At 36.5% G+C, this 20,492-nt stretch overlaps 1 protein-coding gene across 4 annotated transcripts in view; it reads left to right on the top strand.

The window, feature by feature from the left end:
- Positions 1 to 4,383: 4,383 nt before the first annotated feature.
- Positions 4,384 to 20,492, top strand: part of shc3 (SHC (Src homology 2 domain containing) transforming protein 3) — a 123,434-nt gene continuing 107,325 nt past the window's right edge. For 2 of the 4 annotated variants that reach the window (XM_039759456.1, XM_039759455.1), the window contains exon 1: positions 10,524 to 10,601. In XM_039759456.1, coding sequence (XP_039615390.1) covers positions 10,539 to 10,601 — 63 coding nt within the window. In that variant the 5' untranslated portion in view covers positions 10,524 to 10,538. Of the gene's footprint in view, positions 4,449 to 10,523; positions 10,602 to 20,492 lie in introns of those variants that run through there. The other 2 variants (XM_039759457.1, XM_039759458.1) reach the window with 2 other exon arrangements.

Raw genomic sequence — 20,492 nt, 5'->3', positions numbered from 1 at the left:
GAAGAGGGGTTGCATAGAATCTACTGCTGATGTTGTGAGCTACCAGAGTGACTTGCTGCAGATGCTGTGAAGGATCTTGTGAGAGGGCTGCACATGTTTAGTCTGTTGCTGCTTACTGGTCTCAAACTTGTGAAAACACAACAAAGAACATTAAAATTGAACACACCTCAAACTAATTTAGACAACGTAATTTTTTAACTTAATAACACATTCTCAAGGATTCTTAAACCAGTTTGGTATCACCGGCTTCTCTTTCACATATGCCACGAATCTAAACCATATGGGGTGCTACTTCATTGCAGGACCCATCCAAATACACACTTGGCAATTAATCTAACATACACATTTTTGGTAATATGGGAAGAAAATTGGAATACCTAGCGGAAAACTCATGAAAACTGCATAAAATTGTGCAGATACTGGTCAGGACCTTCAGACCTTTACATAAAACACCACAACAGGGAAACAATGTACACTAAGTGATTTTGACCATTTTTTTTGCTAGACTGGCTGATTTGTGAGTTTGTGTAACTGTTGATCTCTTAGGATTTTCATGCACAATTTTCTCTAGAATTTACTTAGAATAGTGCAAAAAAAATTTAGAGAGCAGCAGTTCTGTTGACAGAAACACATTGATGAGAGGTCAGAGGAGAATTGCCAGACTGGTTTGGGCTGACAGAAAGGCTTTGGTAACTCAGATAATTACTCTGTGAAAATGTGGTGAACAGAAAAGCATCTCTGAATGCACAACGTCAAATTTAAGGCAAACAGGCTACAACAGCATAAGACCACGTTGGAATCCACTCATGTCAGCTAAGAACTGAAAGCTGATATTGCAGTGGGCACAGGCTCACCAAACCTGACAGTTTATGACTGGAAACACATAACCTGGTATGATAATCTTGACTGGTGATCTTGACTTGACATATGCTGAGGTGCACAGATTGTAGGGTCATAATTTAGTTCCAATAGCATGAATCCATACACCAACAGTCAAGGCTGGTGATCGTGATGTAATAGTGTGGCGAATGTTTTCTTGGGCCTGTTAAAACCAGTCAGTCATTGGTTGAATGCCTCTTTGAGTACTGTTGCTGAGTGCAAGTGTATCCGTTCATGGCCACAATTCACCCATCATCTAATGGCTACTTCCAGCAGGATAATGCACCACATCACAAAGCAAAAGTCATGAGTCAATGAGTTCAGTGTTCTTCAGTGGTCTTCCGGAGATTCACAGCATGAAAGTGCAGCTAACAAATCTGCCCGATCCATGGATCAGAATTTCAAAGAAATGTTTCCAACATCTTGTGAAATCCATGCCATGAAGAATTTAAGCCATTTTGAGAGCAAGTACCCAGTATTAGTAAAGTGGTCCTCATATTTTGCTCAGTGAGCATAGTAATTCTGACAAAAAAGTCTTATATAAGATTGATAAGCCACAATGCAGAAATGACTCTCTGTTTGTAATTTCAAACATTAAGTAAGCATCATTATCTAATTAACTTCTAATTAATTAGCTTATGATCTCCAGTTTTTAATAATTTCAAAATTTAAAAAGAGCATTATCAAGATTGAAATATTTTTGTAAAAATAATAAAGGAATAAGAATAAAGCACACCATTGCCTGATATATATTTTAAACTGTAATCTCAATGGTATGGATGAATTAAGCTGGCTTGGTTAAACAAAAATACAGAACTATTTTACAAAAAATTCAGTTTGGCATACAGTATATGTTAAATTAGTATGTTTATGTAAATTATTTAATAAGCAATGATGTAAATATCACATGTAACTGCAGCAACACATATTTTTATACTTGTGACAGTGTCACAAAAAACAGAATATGCTTAGTAATTGTTAATTAACCCATAAACATATATTGCTCATGAATGTAAGCATGAGACTTTACTTTACTTGACTTTATGACTCATATGACATCTGATAACTGTAGCCGATAAATTCAAACTGCAACTGACTGCTTTATATGAGAGATCACTAAGAAATAGTGACATTGGCTTATTGGCCTAATTGTCCCTTATAAGGAAATGTGCAATTTATTCTCAAGCACTTTAAAAAGAACATTCAATGGGCTGTAGGGTTGGGAGCATGCACTAGTGCGTTGCTGCACCCACCACACAACAAACCACTTGTAGGAAGTGGGAAATTAAATTTTATCATTTAATTAATTATTACAATTTCTTTTAGCAAAGCCTGGCTTATGACTTTGCTTGCAAGATTCCAATTGAGAAAGATCCTTCATATGGTTGGACCATATTATACCCATCAATTCCCACATTTTTAATCCACTTCTTTGAAAATTTAAGGCTTGTATGACCACTCGGAAAAGTTCTTCAAGTCTTAAAGAACACAGTATCTTTTGATTCACATCATCAACTCCATTTGAACTGACCATACCATGTTCATGGAGTCACCATGCATTTTGTTCAACAAATTACCAGATGAAGGAAGCATGTGGAACCGTGGAAAATTAGAATGGCATCCAAGAGCAGTCAAGAAAGAAAATGGTGATCTTGGTTTCAGAATAACCAATAGTTTGTTTATATGCTATCTAACACAAATGCTGTCAAGAGTGCAAAATACACTCCTTATATTGAAAAACAAATAAAAACTGTGTACATAGATAGATAGACAGATAGATAGATAGATAGATAGATAGATAGATAGATAGATAGATAGATAGATACTCTGCTCCCAGACACAGACATAGGTGGCTGAACACTGACTTAAGGCTTCTAATGGTCTTATTTATGGTCAGAAGTTGAAGAAGTGGGAGTTTTGTGACACAGAAAAAAACAATGTCAGAATTTTTCTGGGAACATATACAGCATGTACCATATTGGTATAAGGTATACATAAGGTACCAGTATACCATACACATGTAAATAAGCACACATATTTTATATACAGTATATAAAAGAGAGAGTTAATTACCCAGAAATTACTATAAAATAAACTGCAGCTTCAGTACTCTTAATCATTCAAAATTAAAACTACATTTTGCAAAATAGTAGATATCAAATTCAACATATTGCTCAACAGCTTTAATTCTTGCAGACATCTGTTTAAAACTTCAATTCTTCCTCATCAAAGATTTCTAGCAGCACTCATGTTGAAGCCAATACTGATGAGATGACTGTGTGCCTGAAAGTTCATTAATTGGGTTCAATGACTAAATGTATACATTTATACTAAATTATTTTATCCAAATCAGTTTACAAATCATAATGGTATTATTTCACATATTTATGCAGCCTTAGTACTGGAATTAAGTTACCTTACTCTATGTCAAACACTGAGTCAGTGGTGGGACTGAACTGGCAATTTTGCTGTTTTCAGACCAGCATTTGACCACTAGAGTCATTTTAAGAGGGCTCAGCTGCCATATACAGTATATTAAATAAAGATAAAACATACAGACACGGGAAGAATGTGTGAACTGCAGACAAAAAACCAGGTGTAGGATTCAAATCTGGGATGCTGGATCCATAAAGCAATAATACTAATTACTTGACCACCACATTATGGAAAGAGTAAACTCATCTAAATAAAAACAGGAAAACTGTGAGTTGAGCAATCTTGAGGCACTCATTGTTCCTCAGATCCCTAGGCTTTTCACTGACAAGGTAATGCACCAGTTCTAATAACAAATTCATCTTTATATAGACTACATAAAGCTGAACGTGCGAACGTCATTTGCAAATTACAAGTATTTTGTTCTGGTATTAATTGGCTTTTGAAATGTCTTAATCCTCAGATCAATTTTAGGAACTTAACTGTAATAATTTTTTTTTCCTTTAACCGAGTTGTAGTTAACTTCATGATTACAAGTTTCTGCATTTCATTAACGCACCTTTAGTGGCAAGACATTTTAATTATTTCTAAAATTGTATCATTGGCGCAGTGAATAGCGCACCTTCCTCACAAATCCACCATCCTAGGTTTAAATCTTGGTAATTATCCATATAGAGTTTGCTCAATTTCCCGTATCCGAATGATTTACTCTTTAAGTACTCTAAATTTGCCCCGTATCTGTCCTTGGCAGTTTCCTTCCTTGCAAAATAATGCTGCAGGATTTGGGTTTCGCTCACAGTCATGCATTCGATTAATCGTTTATTTTCACGTATAGGCTAAATTATCGGTCTCACGTTCTTAATATTTGCAGATTAAGAACTTTTTAAAAATCACATTTCGTAAAAGAATACGTTTAAATATGCACGACGATAAAGCATCATTACTGAAACTGCTTGCCTTAGAAGCGCCAACTGAGCGCAAAGCACTGGGAACTAGGCTCGCTCGCTGGACGCGCGTTCTCGATCTTATGCACGCCGCTGCACCTGCAGTCTCTAGTTTCGGGACCGCGCAACGAGCGGTGGCGCCACCTTTCAAAGCAATTAACCGTCTCTTCACCATCGTCTTCGACACCTCGGGTAAGCTTGGAAAATTATATAAAACAATTATATTAAATATAACAGACTCGCGTTCATGCCGTATTGTCACTTTAACCCACCAGTCGCTGTTATTTTTATAACTTGCAGGTACTTGAATGGTTCTCGAATTGCCCGTTACGCAGCTACGCACTGCCACGTTCCGTTTTTTTAGACAGTTTATGTATTGTTTGTACATTTGTGCTTGCGCATGTGTTTTGCAGTTAGGGTCTCTGCGCAGATGTATACGTTGACAGCCCGTTACTCATCAAAGTTCTGTTAAGTTCATACGTCTTGCCCGAAGGTGATTCGTAGCTTTCTCACCTGAAGTCCTCGAGGCCAAACTAACCCTCTGGTCCCCGAACAGGCGTGTGTACTCCCAGCCAATGACGTGAACTGAGTGGGCTTCCTAGCAAAATGTGCCTGATCTACCTGGACACGTGACGGTCAGACCGGGTCCAAAAGCCAAACCCTTCTCGCCCGGGTGGGTCCTTCTAGAAGTAGCATCGTTAAGACTAAGAAGAACGGCACTTTAAAAATTAAAAGACGGAAAACTCTGTATTTTATTGTTTGGATGCTTCGTTTTGTCATCTGTTTGACAGCAACTTTTTCTTGTTGATTTTCATCTATCCGAAACAAGCAACACTTTGTTTTATATAGCGAGCACACCATCATAAGAAACTTCAGAAAGTGAAGAAGCAGAGTGCAGTTTTTTAGTGTAGTTAGTAGTTAGTAATGTTCGAACTGTGCCCTTTTCATCATTGCCCATGATTTAGTGAATTATTCTAACAGTTCTATGATATATAGTGTAACGCCCATAAAGGAATCCCCAAATGGGTCTGTTGGGCTCAGTATTAGGAGTCCAAAGATCACATGGACACTCAGCCATATAAACCAATTGAGTCTTAGAAGCTGAACCCAACGCAAATGATTGTTATTTAAATTATGTTGTATCGATCTACTCAGCTAGTTATCAAAGTTATTAGATTGTGTTATAAATAAATACAAATAAACATCAGATTTGGTTGACTAGTACTCTTTTATTCAGTGTGCCTATATTTTTGTTCTGGCTGTCAGAAGCATTTGAGGAATATTGGGGAGGCCTAATGTCTCGTCAGGCCCAAGATCTGATGGACTTGGGATCTGTTCTGACAACATTTAAATCACCTTTCCACACAGTACATGCCATTTTTAAGAGCTGAGAGTATTATTCTAATTGGTTTTACCTGCTATTTGCATATAACATAGTACAACTGAGTTTAGCGCAGCTGCCTCACAGCTCCAGAGTCCCAGGTCTAAATCTCAAAGGACATTTGTATTAGGGAGAATAACAACTCAAAATTGGAACTGAGCTGGTTCATGTGTGGTTGTATCATGCAATGCACTAGCACTCCATGCATGGTTGGTTCGTGCCTTGCACCCAAAGCTGTTCAGGTCCTTGTAACCTCAATCTGGATAAGATGGTTAGAAAATGAAAGGGAATGCCAGAACTCTGCCAAAACAGTTTAATATGTGCACTACTAGTGCAAAGTAACATTTCAGGTAGCATGCTTAGATCCTCTTTGAATTAAGATGGAAAAACTGCTTGAAAAACACAGGAAATTGGTGTTAGCGGGCAGTCGGTACCATGTGTGGGTATACATACTGATTTCCAACAGTGGGCATACTTATTATTTGTTTCTGTTTGAGTTTTAATGTTTCTGTCTTTTTACCATGAGGTTCCTGGTCTTTAAAAAATAGGAAATTGGCTGTCGAATCATAGCTTTAGACAGGATAACAGCAAAATCACGACCTGTCTTGCACCGTATGCTGCCATGGATAGGCTAAGTGAGTTCAGAAAACAGCTGGATGAATGGATAAACATGCAAGTGTCTTGATTCTTTTATATGTGCTTACTGTACAGGATGTCATGCTGATACTATTGATAGCACATGTACAGTACACTATCCACTTTTTTCTTTTTTCTTGTTTTTATTATTTTGGAGAAAATGTAAGCAACACAGTGGCACAGCTGTTAGTATTGTTGCCTCAAATCTGTTCGGAGCAGACCCCAGTTTACAGCATGGTCTTTGATTGACTTTTGTCACCGTCATGTTCCACTGACAGACTGAGGAGATCGTTCCTCCTCCACACTATGCGACTCTTCAGTTCCACCCGGGGGAGTAAATGCTAACATTAATTTTATTTTAATTTTTTTCATTTTTATTACTATTTAATTTAATATTGTTTCTTTGTATCAGTATACTGCTGCTGGATTATGTGAATTTCCCCTTGGGATTAATAAAGTATCTATCTATCTATCTATCTATCTATCTATCTATCTATCTATCTATCTATCTATCTATTGATTGTGTGGATTTCATCTGGATATCTTAGCTTTATGCCATACTCTACAGACATCCAGGTTAGCTTGATAACTCTAAATAAACTCAATATGAGTGAGTGTGAGTGGTCCAGGGCTGGTTTCTTTAATTCTGCATAATGATGACCTGATGCTTATAACTGGATTAATTCAAGATTATTATTATTTTTTTGCAATGGATAGTAAGAAAAATGCTTGTTGATACAATGCTTAAACTATTTTAGGTCCTCATGCTAAAAATAGTATTGTGGGTAAGAGATGGGCAACCACCGCCCTGGAAGGTCATAGCAGTTGCAAGGTTTCACTCCAACAAGTTTGGCGATCAGAAACTTAATTCTCTTTTTCTGATCCCACCTCAGTGAACACATTACCACAAGGCCCACTTATCCCTTTCAAATTAACCAGGAAGGCAATATTGAAATTAAAATCAAATTTGCAAATGAAACCTGAATATAAATGTACCTTCAAATGATACATTTTTCTTTGATATCTAATTATCAGATGTAATAACTTTGTTATATTAACATAACCTGTTTTTTCAATTAAGATTTTTCATTTTAGGTCCAATCTTTGTCTGATTGTTAACTGTATATTCTCATATTATGCATGTCTCATACATGGGTAACCGAAGAAACGACCAGAATGTGCAAATGAATGACACCTTAGATAGGTCATAGAATGAGGGGAAGATCTGTGTTAACATGAAAGTATTTGTGTGTATTTTTCTCCCCCTTTAAGCTTTCATTTTTTAGCTGTCTCTTCATTTAAATTCACTTAAGTTGTAACTCTTGTCAGCTTAGATGCCATATATTTCTTTTACTGTAACATTCATCTAAACCAGGGGTCTCCTGCTTCACAGTGGCTTCAGGTTTTCATTCTAACCCTTTTCTTAATTAGTGCTTTTTGCTGCTAATTAACTTCTTTTGAATTGCCCTTGAAGACTCAGACCCCTTGATTGTTTCTTTTTCCTTAATTAGCTGCCAAGCAATAATGAGATACAAAATGAGCCAAAACATGACCAGCAAACTGTGTCCATTATACAATATCTGAAAAATAAAAGATGAAGGTCTTAGGAATGTTGATCTGCTCAGGTCCCAAAAATATTTTAACAGTGGTCTTAGAAAAGAGAAAATCAACCATTTTGGAAATGTATGCTATTGCACAATTAGAGCAGCAATAAGCCATGTAATTAAAGAATGGATTTAATTGACGACAAGACTCAGCCCCTAATTAAGCAACTGGATGGAGTGAACTTGGTTAAAGTTTGAGGCCCTGACTTAGTTGGTCTTCTGTTGGTTTACTAATTTCACATTTAATTTCTGTTTGGGAACCACTTAAGGAAAGAAATGAAGCACTTAAAGAAACTGTGAAGAAATTCAGGGGAACAAATCTTAAACAAACAAGTCAATTAAAGTTTAATTCAAAAGAATTTAATTAGCAGCAAAAAGAGGTCACTAATTAAGAAATGGGTTAGAATGAAAACCTACAGCAACTGTGGTTCTGCAGGAGTGAAGTGGGGGACCCCTGATTTAGACTTTGCTTGCACAGTGGTACTCATCCCAAATTAACTCATCATCCCCCAATAATACAGTGACCTGCATTAGTGTCCCTTTGCTTGCTTTATTTACAAGATGATAACAATAATCAACTATGGAAATAAAGTAATGATAAGAAAGCAATTTCACTGTGGTCAAAGTTTGCAAATTGTGTTTATATCAGGATTTAGATGTGAATGTAAACTTTAGGTAAGATTCATGAATCAGACTGCAAAGGTATTTTTGCTGTTTATTCACTGTTCTGTTTTTGGATAAGCAAAAAATGATTGTTTTTAACTGATCCATTTCTTCATTTTCTAATCTGCTTATCCAGTTTAGGTTGTCCCGTGGAGTTTGTCCATTACAGCAAAAGCAGTTTGGGGTGCCACTACATAGCTTACTGCCTCTTATGGGAAGAATTCTGGGGCTCCAGTTACCTTAATGTGCTTGTATTTATTATGTGGGAAGAAGATCAAAGTACCTGAAGTAAAAGCAGTATAGACAGAGAGAATGAGCAAACTCCATACAGGTAGTTGGTGGGCTGAGATTCATCTCTAGGAATCTGCAGAAATCTGCAGGTGTGAGGCAACAGCTTGATCACATCAGCAACATGTCATCTTTGTTTGAAACTTAAATGTGACCAGAAGAACTGGTTGTTTGGTCTAAACTATCAAACGGGTTGTTTCCAGTTCATCACATTAGACAATAAGAGACGTGTATCAATCTTGTGTTTATGCAATTGATGTTGGTTTATGTCTACCTTTCAAGGATAAACTATTGGATTTTCTCTGTGTGAGTGAATGTGTATGATGTGAGATGGGCTAGTATAGGTAATGGTGATTAACCTGAAATTGGAAAAAGTGGTTTAGATAATGGGTAGAAAAGGATAATTAAAAAAAGCATCTTTGAAAGTGAAACATGACTAAAAAGGTTGAGACTGGTAACATGGATCTCTCTCATTTTCACCACACCAATTTCATGAAATAGCCATTCTCAGTCACGATGTTAGCCATCTTTGATATAAATTTAACAGGAGAATTTTTTGACTGCAGCTTTAATGTAGCCAATGACTCATAACAAACAACAGTTCTTTTTTAAACTTTACTATGTACACTTGGGATTTTCACTCGTAACAAACATTGTGAATCTTAGCTTGTGGCAGATAAGTAGTAGTTAAATAATTTTTCTAAAGCTTTAGCCTTAGTAAATGTTTTGAAGAGACAGCCGCCTCAAGCACAGCACTTACTGACAGTGGAGACAAACCTGGAAGCATTATGTTTTAATAGATGTCATCTGTGCAGACAGTATAAAGTTGCCAACCTCTACAAGCCATAAAAAAGAAAAAGTCGACGTAAATTATAAAAATACAAGCAGTGACTCTTTCTACCAGTCTGTAGAACACAAGAAACACACTTTTTATTTAAATGGCAAGAAAACCAGTAGACCTGACTTTGTTTCTCTTTGTCACTCATTTAGAAAGATTAAAATTTTTTAGATTTCTATTTCACCCACACAGGCTCTAGACAGCATGGCATGTTGAGATTTTTTTTGCTGTAAACAATGTCAAGCCTCTTTTTTCTGGAAGGCTTCAGTATTTGCTATGCGTAATCAGCAGGCGTTGTGATTTATGTTGCTTTGCAAATGGCTGCTCTGTGTTTGTGATGCTAAATATAACAGACTGAAAAAAGAATCATCTTAATGCCCACAGTTAAACTGTTTGTCCAGTCAAGTGATGCATGGCGTGCTTGTTACAAATGTGGTTTTATTGAAGTAATGTACACAGATGGGTGTATTCTCCCAGTTGTGTCAGTTATCCTCTTGCTTTTCTAAATTATTTTCATATTTTTATCACTAAAATGATATCTTCAGCTTACTCTGGAAATCTGTGTATAATTAGGCAGTCAAATGACTGGAATACTGAAGTGGGTGTTAAGATCAAATGCAACACTGATCTACTCCTGTGTGCTCAGGCAAAGGTATTGCATCATTATATGGAAAATGGTCCGGAACTGGAGGTGTTTGTTCACTGGTGACAAGCTGGGTCCCTTTTCCTTATCAGTTAGATAAGTGAATCTGCAGGATCATCGTTGTGACTTTGTATGCAACTACGGGACTAAGCCAACCAAATTTTCTTTTGAGAGGATTTATCATTTTTATTTATTGATTTATCTTTTTGCTGTTTGCATTTCTGAGAACATGTCATTTTGCGTAAGTTTCCTAAAGTGGCAGAAAAGCTGTGTACATGGCAACTCACAGGAGGTAAGGACAAAAAAATCTAAGTTTTAAACCTGCATGTTTGAAGAATATGTCTCTGATTGATAAATCACATTTTTGAAACTTTTGATACTTAATATACTGTGTTTTCTTGAAAATAGGCATAATACTTATGAATTTGTTTTCTTTGTAATTCTGCTCACTAAGACAGTATTTTGTTAGTGCAACAGAGTGTAACGGTGGCTGATGACTTTCATTCTAACTGAACTCTTTAAAAGCAGATATGGCCTACCTTGAATCAAATTTTTCTTTTAAAAAAAGACACGTACTTATTAGCCTTATGTGTTATACCAGAGAATGCTTGTAAGATGCAGGACAAAAGCTCCTAAGTTAAATGACCTCTTATAGTGTTAAATTAACTTTTAAAAATGTATAAGGGAATGTTGTTTTTGTATATATGCTTTTAGATTTATTGAGTAGGGGGTTGCCCAACTGGTCTAGGTCAGATCAACAGATCTATGCCACTTTTCTGTGAATAGCTCTATATACAAATTATCTGCATTGAACTGTGTAATATATCATATTTGTTTGAATGAAAACCTTCAGAAAATGTGACCTTCTAGAAATTCTGAAGAAACTTAGTGAGGTTGGTTGGTTGATTTATCAGTTAAAATGTTGAATTGTAAAAATGTCCACCAAGTAATTGCTTTCTACAATTTAAAATTGATTCATACAGTATTTTAATGTGCTTATTTCTCATACTGACTTGTACACATTATAATTATTTTCAAGGTTAACTAGGAAGTATATTGAATGAAGACAATGGACAGTTAAATTACAAAAGACAATTAAACTTTCATTTAATCAAAAGATGATGATGAGGTTGAATGTGGTATTGTTTAAACTTGCTGCCAGCTTTCTGAAGGGAAGGGAAATATTCAGAAAACTATTAAGTAATATTTAAGCAGCTGTTCTTGTAGAACATTTGTTTACTTTATTTGTCTTAAAATGTACCCTTGTTTCTAAATCCTTTTACTTATTTTCTGACTTCAAACTGTGCAAGCTTTTCAAGACCTTTGCTGTCTGAACACCTAGGTCTTGTGAGTACATGGCAAATCTCACCATCAAAAGGTTGCCAGTATTTTTTTAGTGCAATGCTGGTGTCAAAAATAATTTTTTTTGCTTGTGGAAATTATGCATTGGAGGAACTCCTCACAGTTTTGATCGAGGTATGTGATAACCTGCTGGGGCAAGAGAGGGTGCTGCCACAAATGTTCTCTTGTCCCTCTCACCTCACAGCTCAGAGAAACCCATCCAACTCTAGCACTTAACTCGGCCCCTTCTGGCCCACATGCCATAAGAAAGCCAGGCTTCCTGGAAGGAGTTGTCTTCTCTCCTGAGAGAGAACTACCGGACGAAGTTCCTAAGAAACAACTGTGACACTTCTTTCAAAAGCAAGAGCTTCTTTTGCCCTAGTGGATAATTCTTTTTACTAGTTTAAAGGAGCATACTAGTACTAGTCATAGATAATGCAAAAATAAATCTTTAACACAACATTAACACAAGTATTTGATTCAGCTCATTAGAACGTGTAGTTTCATAAAATCTTAAATTAAGTTTCCCAGTGAACATCCGGGCCTGTTCATGTGCCTTCTGGAACATGGGGACCTTGCAGGCACTACAAGTTTTCAGTCCATTATGGCATAGTGTATTACCAATGGTGTTCTTGGTGACTGTGGTCCCAACTGCCTTCAGATCATTAACAAGCTCCTCATGTGTAGTTTTGGGCTGATCCCTCACCTTTTTAATGATCGTCCTCACCCCATGGGGCAAGATCTTGCATGCATATCCAGTCCGAAAGCGATTGATGGTCATTTTATATTTCTTCCATTTCCAAATAATCACACCAAAAGTTGTCACCTTCTCACCAAGCTTCTTGCTGATGGTCTTGTAGCCCACTCCATCCTTGTGCAGGTCTACAGTCTGTCCCTGACATCCTTTGACAGCTCTTCGGTGTTACAAGCGGTGGTGGAGAAGTTGGAATGGAAGAAATTGATTCTGTGGACAGGTGTGCTTTATACACATAATGAGTTGAGATGAGGAGTATCTGTAATTGATTGATTGATTGTAATCACCAATCTGTGGGAGCCAGAATTCTGACTGGGTTATAGGGGATCAAATACTTATTTCATTCAATGACATGCAAATCAATTTATAACTTTTATGTAGTGTGTTTTTTCTGGATTTTTGGTTGATATTCTGACTCTCTCCATTAAAGTGAAACTACCATAAAAATTACAGAATGTTAATTTCTTTGTAAGTGAGCAAACTTACAAATTCAGCAGGGGATCAAATACTTATTTACCCCACTGTATGTATAGCATTCTCAAAAAAATGTACAAAAAAATTGTCACTAAAAAAATTCATCCACACACAAAATGCACTAAACAAGCATAATGACTACAGAGCTGAAGTTCTTTGAAATAAGCAATCCTGCCTATAATGTCTAAGTCTTCTTGTTTTAAAAAAAGTTATTCAATTCATAGTTTCACTGCAATGCATATATTACAGATCAGTAAGACATACAGTATGGTATCTTTTTCAGAACAGATATCCAATCTTTACCTGTTCAGGAAGCTGAGCAATAAAACATGAAAGAATCATATATATATTTAATTTTCTGATATTTGTTTAACAAGACATTCATTTCCCATTGTTTTAAGGTAGGTTAGTTAGGATTTTTCTAATTGAGGAGGATAAGGTGATGTACAGGATTAGGGGTTATTGTGAATCTAAGACCATCTACTGTAATAAATAAACAGAGATTCTGATGACAATGAGTTTAAGCAGCAGTCTGTCAATAAGCAATAGACTGAGAAAAGATGGTGCCTGGCCAAGTCTGTCACAAGAAGAGTCTTGAGCAACATACATTTAGAACAGTCTCAGTTGAATATGGTACATGTGATGTGCAATTTTAAGATCAGTTTGGCTATGATACACACAGATTGAGGAAGTGTATATTTTATGGAGAACTCTTTCCTCTTCCCCAACACTGATTTATTAGATTAGATTATCTACAAGTGTGCTCTTTTGAAAGCAATGCTACAGTTTTGAAATGCTACCTACATCTTTATCACAGATAGTGTAACATGCAAAGTAGACAGTGAAGGTAATTTGGAAAGGCTTTCTTTTGACAAACTATCAAACTTGAATATAGTAAAAATATTTTGGTGAAAAATTATATTTAAGTCACTGTTGCTTGATGTATACAAATATATTGAAAATATACGAATCTTTTAAAATTCCAGAGCTGAGTGTATTTCCTAGAATTCAACCGTGGTTTGGTTTGTGACTCAACTTGTTTTTCCCAGTTACAGCAAATTATTACATTGTGTACTTTAGGGATGATAAAAATATATAATTATCTTGTAAAGGTGCAATCTCAGCCTTCAGTTGTGTCCCGCACTGGAAGTCTATTCCCGTTTTGTTCTAATCAACTTTAAACAAAATATAAAAGAGGGTATTCACTTAAGGTGGGCTATAGCCCAGATTTTAACTGAGTGGGGTATTTACTTTACTTGACAGTATGCCAGGCGATGCCACTCATGCCATCATATGTTTCCATTCTGAGAGTCTAAATACTTAACATTCTAGTCTGCACATAGTAAAGTTGACATCACAAAATAAACTCAAGGCTCAAGTAAATGGGATATCCCCTTTTCAGATGAAACATACTCCAGCATGTCATTAGCTTCTGGAACTTTGGATTATTAAAAAACAATATGTCGTGTTACAATTACAGCCTAATGCTGAGTTTTATAGTGATGTGATTTTAGAGCAATATGTAGGGAGCTGCAGAACACAGGTTTTGATAATCCTCTTCATGTTTGGTTTATATGTATTGACCAATGCTGCTGGGATAGATAACAGCTACTTGCTAAATCAAATGGGGAAAAAACAGATGGATGGATGTGATAGTGCCACTTTGACATGATTATGTTTAAAAAATGCCATGGCAGAGAAGCATAGTGCCAATGTGAAATAGCTATTAGTCTTTTCTGATTTATGCCCTCCTCCTAGGTGCTTGAGGATTCCTGTTACAGGGGAAATCCTGCAACTCATTTGTACAGGTTGACTTTTCAGGATATTTGTCTATCTCCATTCTGCAGTCCCTGTTATTGTGCACATCACGTTGCAGTTAATATGATGATAACAGCAAATGGTCTGCACACCTACAGCACTTCCCAGTCTCCACTGCCTCCTCCTGCAGCTTTAATTATTTCTCCTCAGAGAGAGCTTGACAAGTCTAAGTGGTCACGACTATGCAGATTAACTCCCCAAGCCTATCGTTTCATTTCTACTGCGAAGTAACAGAAACACCTTTTTTCCTGTTTGCTTCAGTGACAGCCTGGTTTTCACATTGTTGTTCTTATGTAACTGCTCTTCGGGTAAACGTACGCTTATATGAGCATTTGTTATTTTTTTAAAGTCCCAAGTGTCCTTTTTTAATTGAGGATGCAAAAGATACTGTTAAAAGCTCTTGTGATAGTAACACAAATGAATAGAACTCTGCCAGGTTTTTGTACTATTTGCAGATTCTCATTATAATTAATTCACAGTTTCTACACAGGAAAAATGTAAGTTTACATTTTTGTGTATTTAACATCTGTGCTCAAGGACCCTTTATCTTTTTTATTACATAAAACTCATGCTGCATGAAGTTTGAGGTGTACATTTCTTTGAATGATGTAATTTAGCATAAAGAAAACAAATCAGTAATTTAATACGTAATAATAATAATACATCTTTTATAGTGAACATTTTGAAGTTTATTGCAAAGCATTCACACCATGTTTTTATATGGTGGATTTCAATGTGAAACAATAATCATGGTAATCAATCATCTTAGTTATTTATATATATTTTTCATTTCTCAATTCATTTGCAACACTACCACTATCACCATCATATGTCAATCTTCATTGAATATAGTCTTTCACCGCAAGAACTATCACAGTGCATTATAAAACTTAAGCAGCTTTAATTTTATAAAGCACTTTTCCTAATGAGCTCCATTATTATGCATGTTACAAATAAACGTGTCACTCAGCTTTAGCTTTATATGGTACCTTCCATAGGGAAATCAGGGACACTGATACTTATTGAATACTGAATACTTATTATTTGGCTAATGCTTTTGGCAACTTGCAAAATTTAAGATGTAATTAGATTAATTTCTTTTGTTTTTCCAATTGGACCACAGGTAGGTGACGCAACTTGCTCATGGTCACACTGTGTCAGTAGCAGGATTTGAACCCACAACCTCAGAGTCTGAAAGCCTAAACGACTACATCACACCGCCTGACAGAGCTGGACTCAACACAAAGGGTTATGCTGTATGGGACAACAGTTTGCTAGTGGTTTCATGCAAACAGATCTTAAAGTGAGGCAAATTGACAATCACATTTGAGCTGACAGAAAGTGTTTGAGATGTGTAGTAAACAAAAGCTGGTGGAGAATGTGCAAGATCTATGTTACAGTGACACATCCTGTGCTCAATCTTCATCTGTATGTTTCTCCCTGTGTCTGCATGGGGCTTCCTTCCACATCTCTAAAGATAAGATGGATAATTTTCTTTGTGATTAAATTTTTATTATTCTGAAAATATGAATACACAGTAACTTCAGTATATGTTTGGACAAAGAAGAAAAAAATCAACACTGACTTCCTCCCAGCCCAACCCCATCCATCTCTGAGATGTCAACCAAATGAAAAAAATGTAATATGAACCATGGTGCTGGATGTTTTAATTAGCAAATAACATTCACAGGTTAACTTAATGAAGTTGTCGCCATGATATGGGAGAAAAAACAGAATAATGTGTTAAAACCAAGCAAACACAGGAAGAAGTTGCAAATTTCACACAAACAGTCCTGAGACTGAGATGTGGACCCAGCACTGTTGCCTTAGTAAAGCATCAGGGCTAACTACTGTGCTATGCAGTGAATAAATGTTATGTACTGCACATTAATACTTCATTCCATTTTTTATCAAATATTTTAATCTAGAGTGACATTTTATAACAGGTGTGTGAATATTAATGAGAATCATTCAAGAAGTAAGCCATGGATACCGTGCTGTTATTCCATAAATGCTATGCATGAAATATGAAGTGCTACAGAAAAATCCAATTGAAAAAAAAAACACAGTACGTCTCATACTGCGGGAAAAATAAACCACTAGAAATGTTAGTTTATAAGGGTTTAGAACTAGAATGAAGCTGAAGGTGCTAGGCTCCTCACCCTCTCCACATTCTCGGGCTGAGAAGAAGAGAGTAGCAGCAACCTCACGTGCTATGTTTACACTACCTGAATCAGAATTGGTGAAGAAATCCAATCTGATGTGTGTGTTGTTCATATTGCATGGTCTAGGCATGGCGTGACGATTAAGTTACACATTCAGCTTGAAATGATTGCCTTGGAAATGCGTTATAATGTAATGATGCAGGAAGTATGTTAACACAGATCCCTGGAGACTTTTTTTCTGCTGATGCTCTTTAGTTTTCTATGTTTTAGAAGCAGAGACTGATTTCTAAATATGCTGAGTAAGCACTAAAGCGTTATGCCATTTTATGTCTCAGCATTCTCTGTGATGATTTACTCCACCTCCGTTTAGGGAAGAATATAAATACATATCAGGAGTAAAGAGTGGCAGTACTGTATTGTTAACTGCTTTAATGCATCGCAATGGCTGAAGAACTTTCAAATAAGACAAAAGATCTTTTCATATCTGTGCAATTGTCTCTCTCCATGCAAATCTCTTCTTTTAGCATGTTGCACAAAAACAAAGTTTTTCAAGCCACATCCTTGAGCAAAAATTTGATCTGACTTTTTAAACTCGGATATGGATGATCGCATATGAAGCAGAAATTCATACCACATTATGAAAGTGGCCTGTATTTGATCTCAAAAAAATTGGATACCATGTGGTTCTGGGGTGTCAGATATGTGAAAAATTGGAGTCAGATCATATCAGAATATTAGTGTAAATGCGGATATAGATACATTGAGAAATACTATTATTATTTATTTATTTTAATTTAGCAGGTGCCTTTATCCAAGTAATCATAAAGGAAAACACAATACATTCAAGAATGACTATAAGGTGCAAGTGTCAAAGGCAACAGAGAATAAAATAAAAACCAAGCAACAGGCTACTATACTAGTGCTGCTACTATATAATTAAACCTGCAATTAGACTAAGACAAACACCAGTATCCTAAACTCTTGGTCAAAACAACAGTAGCTGTCCTGCAGGAGAGAAACAAAGAAGAGCGAAAATATTTAATGAATGTCACCAAAACATGAATAAATTGGAGCACTTTCAATAAAGGAACCAAGAATAGGGAAGCATCATCCAGTTTTGACATGTCTGCTAAGAGGAGAGATTGTCAGCAGACAGGCAGAGGGAAAAGACTTCTTGAAGGGACATATGGTGAGTCCCAAGACTGGAGATATTAAGAAGAATCATTCAGGAAACCATAAGTCAGAGATTTGAACAGAATCCTTGCAGCAATAGGAAGTTAGTGGAGAGACCAAAGCAGAGGAGTAATAGGAATGAAATGGAACAGAGAACATCAGTTGAGCAGCTGCATTCTGGAGAAGCAGGTGAGGTTGGATATAAGTTGAAGGAAGCTGTGCCAGGAGAGAGTTGCAATAGTCCAGTTGAGAGAGAGACCTGGTGCCTGAACAAGGAGTTGAATGGCATATTTAGTGAGGGATTGTTGAATCCTCTGAATATTATGAAGAAAGAAACAACAGGATTGGGTCATTCAGGAAATATATTTGATGAATGAAAGTGTAGAGTCCAGAGTCCCTAGGACTCCAGGATACTTGACCGTGATTGATAGTAAAAACTGTGGCATCATTAAAGGTAATACTTAGAGAACAACCTGCCTATGGAATGAATGTAGTGAGGAAAGAAAAAAGGACCCAATACTGATCCCTGTGGCATACCTGAAGACAAGGATTTATACCAATCCAACGTAGAACAGCTGCTTCCATGTTTATTGCGAGAAGACATGTGCAAGGAGTGGTTAACAGTATCAAAAGCTGATGAAAGATCAAAAAGGATAAGGATAGAATAGAGAGAAGCAACTCAAGCATATCTATTTGTTTTTGTGAAAGCAAACTGTACCGTCTCAGTAGAATGGCCCTTGCTGTATCCGGATTGAAGAGGATCTAATAGGTTGTTGCCATATAAAAAGAGAAGAGTTGTTTATGGACTATGTGTTCTAGAGAAATGGACAGAACATTACTTGAAAGAATAAAGGATAAGGACATTGAGTCATCAGTAAAACATGGATGGGTTTTAGCCTAGACAAGCTTTAAATGTGCTTCAATAAGAGTACTAAATGTGCGTTAGTTCTTTAGTCCAATATACTGTGCTGCTTGAGCTTTGTGGCTTTGATATTGCACTCATCTACACATTTAATAATAGTTATAACAAAAATAGAAAAACTAGAAGCCCAATGGTATTTTTTAAATATTTTATCTGTGCTATTTATGCACATGAGTATATAGTTCTTGCAATTGCTATGACCCAGAAGTATGTAAACCCAGCATAACATGCAAAGGTTGATAAAGATACTGCATATGAGATATGTGATAAGGAGTATATGCTGATACAGCATGTTGCCGTACCCACCACATGACAAATCACCTTAGGATCCCAGATTAGGACCTGAGTGCAGCCATGCAATGGGTGACACCTCAGCACCACACTAGTTCAGATTGTTTATGTTTGCTGGAGTGCCTACTCTGCCACCAGCCCCCAAGCTTTCCCTGCAGGTTGGAGGGCCTACCTGAAGGGCTGGATGCCCAGGACGGAGCAATTGCAGTTTAAGGGCCGTGCTCAAGGTTCCAACAGTGTAGAGTCACTTCTGGTGTTTATGTGATTCGAACTGGCAATCTTCCAGTTGCTGACTCAGAGCCACCTCTCTGCCCACAAAATATGAGATATATAGAGAAAAATAAAGGGTATAAAAAGAGTAGAACAAATACAACAAACAGTGTATCCATATATGCCCCAACCTCTTTTCCAAATGGTTGCAACAGAAAATATGAATCTAGCTTTCTTTTATATTTTTTATGTACAGTATAATCTTTTAAGTGTTTTTCTATATAAACAAAGCAATATTGACATGCTAGAGATTTAACAGACTCTGCAGAAGTGAATACATGTAAGAAGTACTGAAAACCAGCAAAAGAGTACATTGAGTGGTCAAAGCAAAAAAGTTCCTTCATTTATTTTTGAACTTACTTTCCCCAGTGATGTATCTTAACTGCATCAGGTGCAAGACAGAAACCAACCATAGACACACTCACTTATTCAAGGCCTCAGCTTATTTTGTGCCTGTTTGGGAGGAGGTGGTAAGAAACTGGAGTAGCCAGAGAAAGCCCACATGGGTACAGAGTGAATATGTATGGTCCACATAGCCTGTCTCTGTGTCAAGATTTGAATCCTGACTTTGGAACTGTAATGTAAGTATTAACAGCTAAAAAATGTGAATATTTTAATTAAACTAAGAAGATGTGCAGGTTCAGTCAACTTTAGAAGTGGGATTGAAATAATTCAGACTGAGTTAGAGAGTACCAAAAAGTGGCCATCATTGAGCTGAAAAAGAAAATTGTGGCCAATATTAAAAAAATATAAAGGTATACGTCTTTCCTTGGTGGACTGATATAATCTTTAAATTGTGACCTCAGTTCAGAATGCGAGCGTCCACATAAAATAAAAGGGCATGACTGTCCCGTCATCTTGTTAACAAAAGCATGCTTGATTGATAAAACGTGAACTAAAGTTTTTGTGACTCGTCCCAGTAATTCTCTTCCTCCGCTGCCCATTTGCATTGTATTCTTTCTTCAGAACTCACTC

The sequence above is a fragment of the Polypterus senegalus genome, chromosome 7 (genome assembly GCF_016835505.1).
Source record: "Polypterus senegalus isolate Bchr_013 chromosome 7, ASM1683550v1, whole genome shotgun sequence".
Classification (NCBI taxonomy): domain Eukaryota; kingdom Metazoa; phylum Chordata; class Cladistia; order Polypteriformes; family Polypteridae; genus Polypterus; species Polypterus senegalus.
The sequence above is the reverse complement of the archived record's forward strand: the minus strand, read 5'-3'. Positions and strand labels throughout refer to the sequence as shown.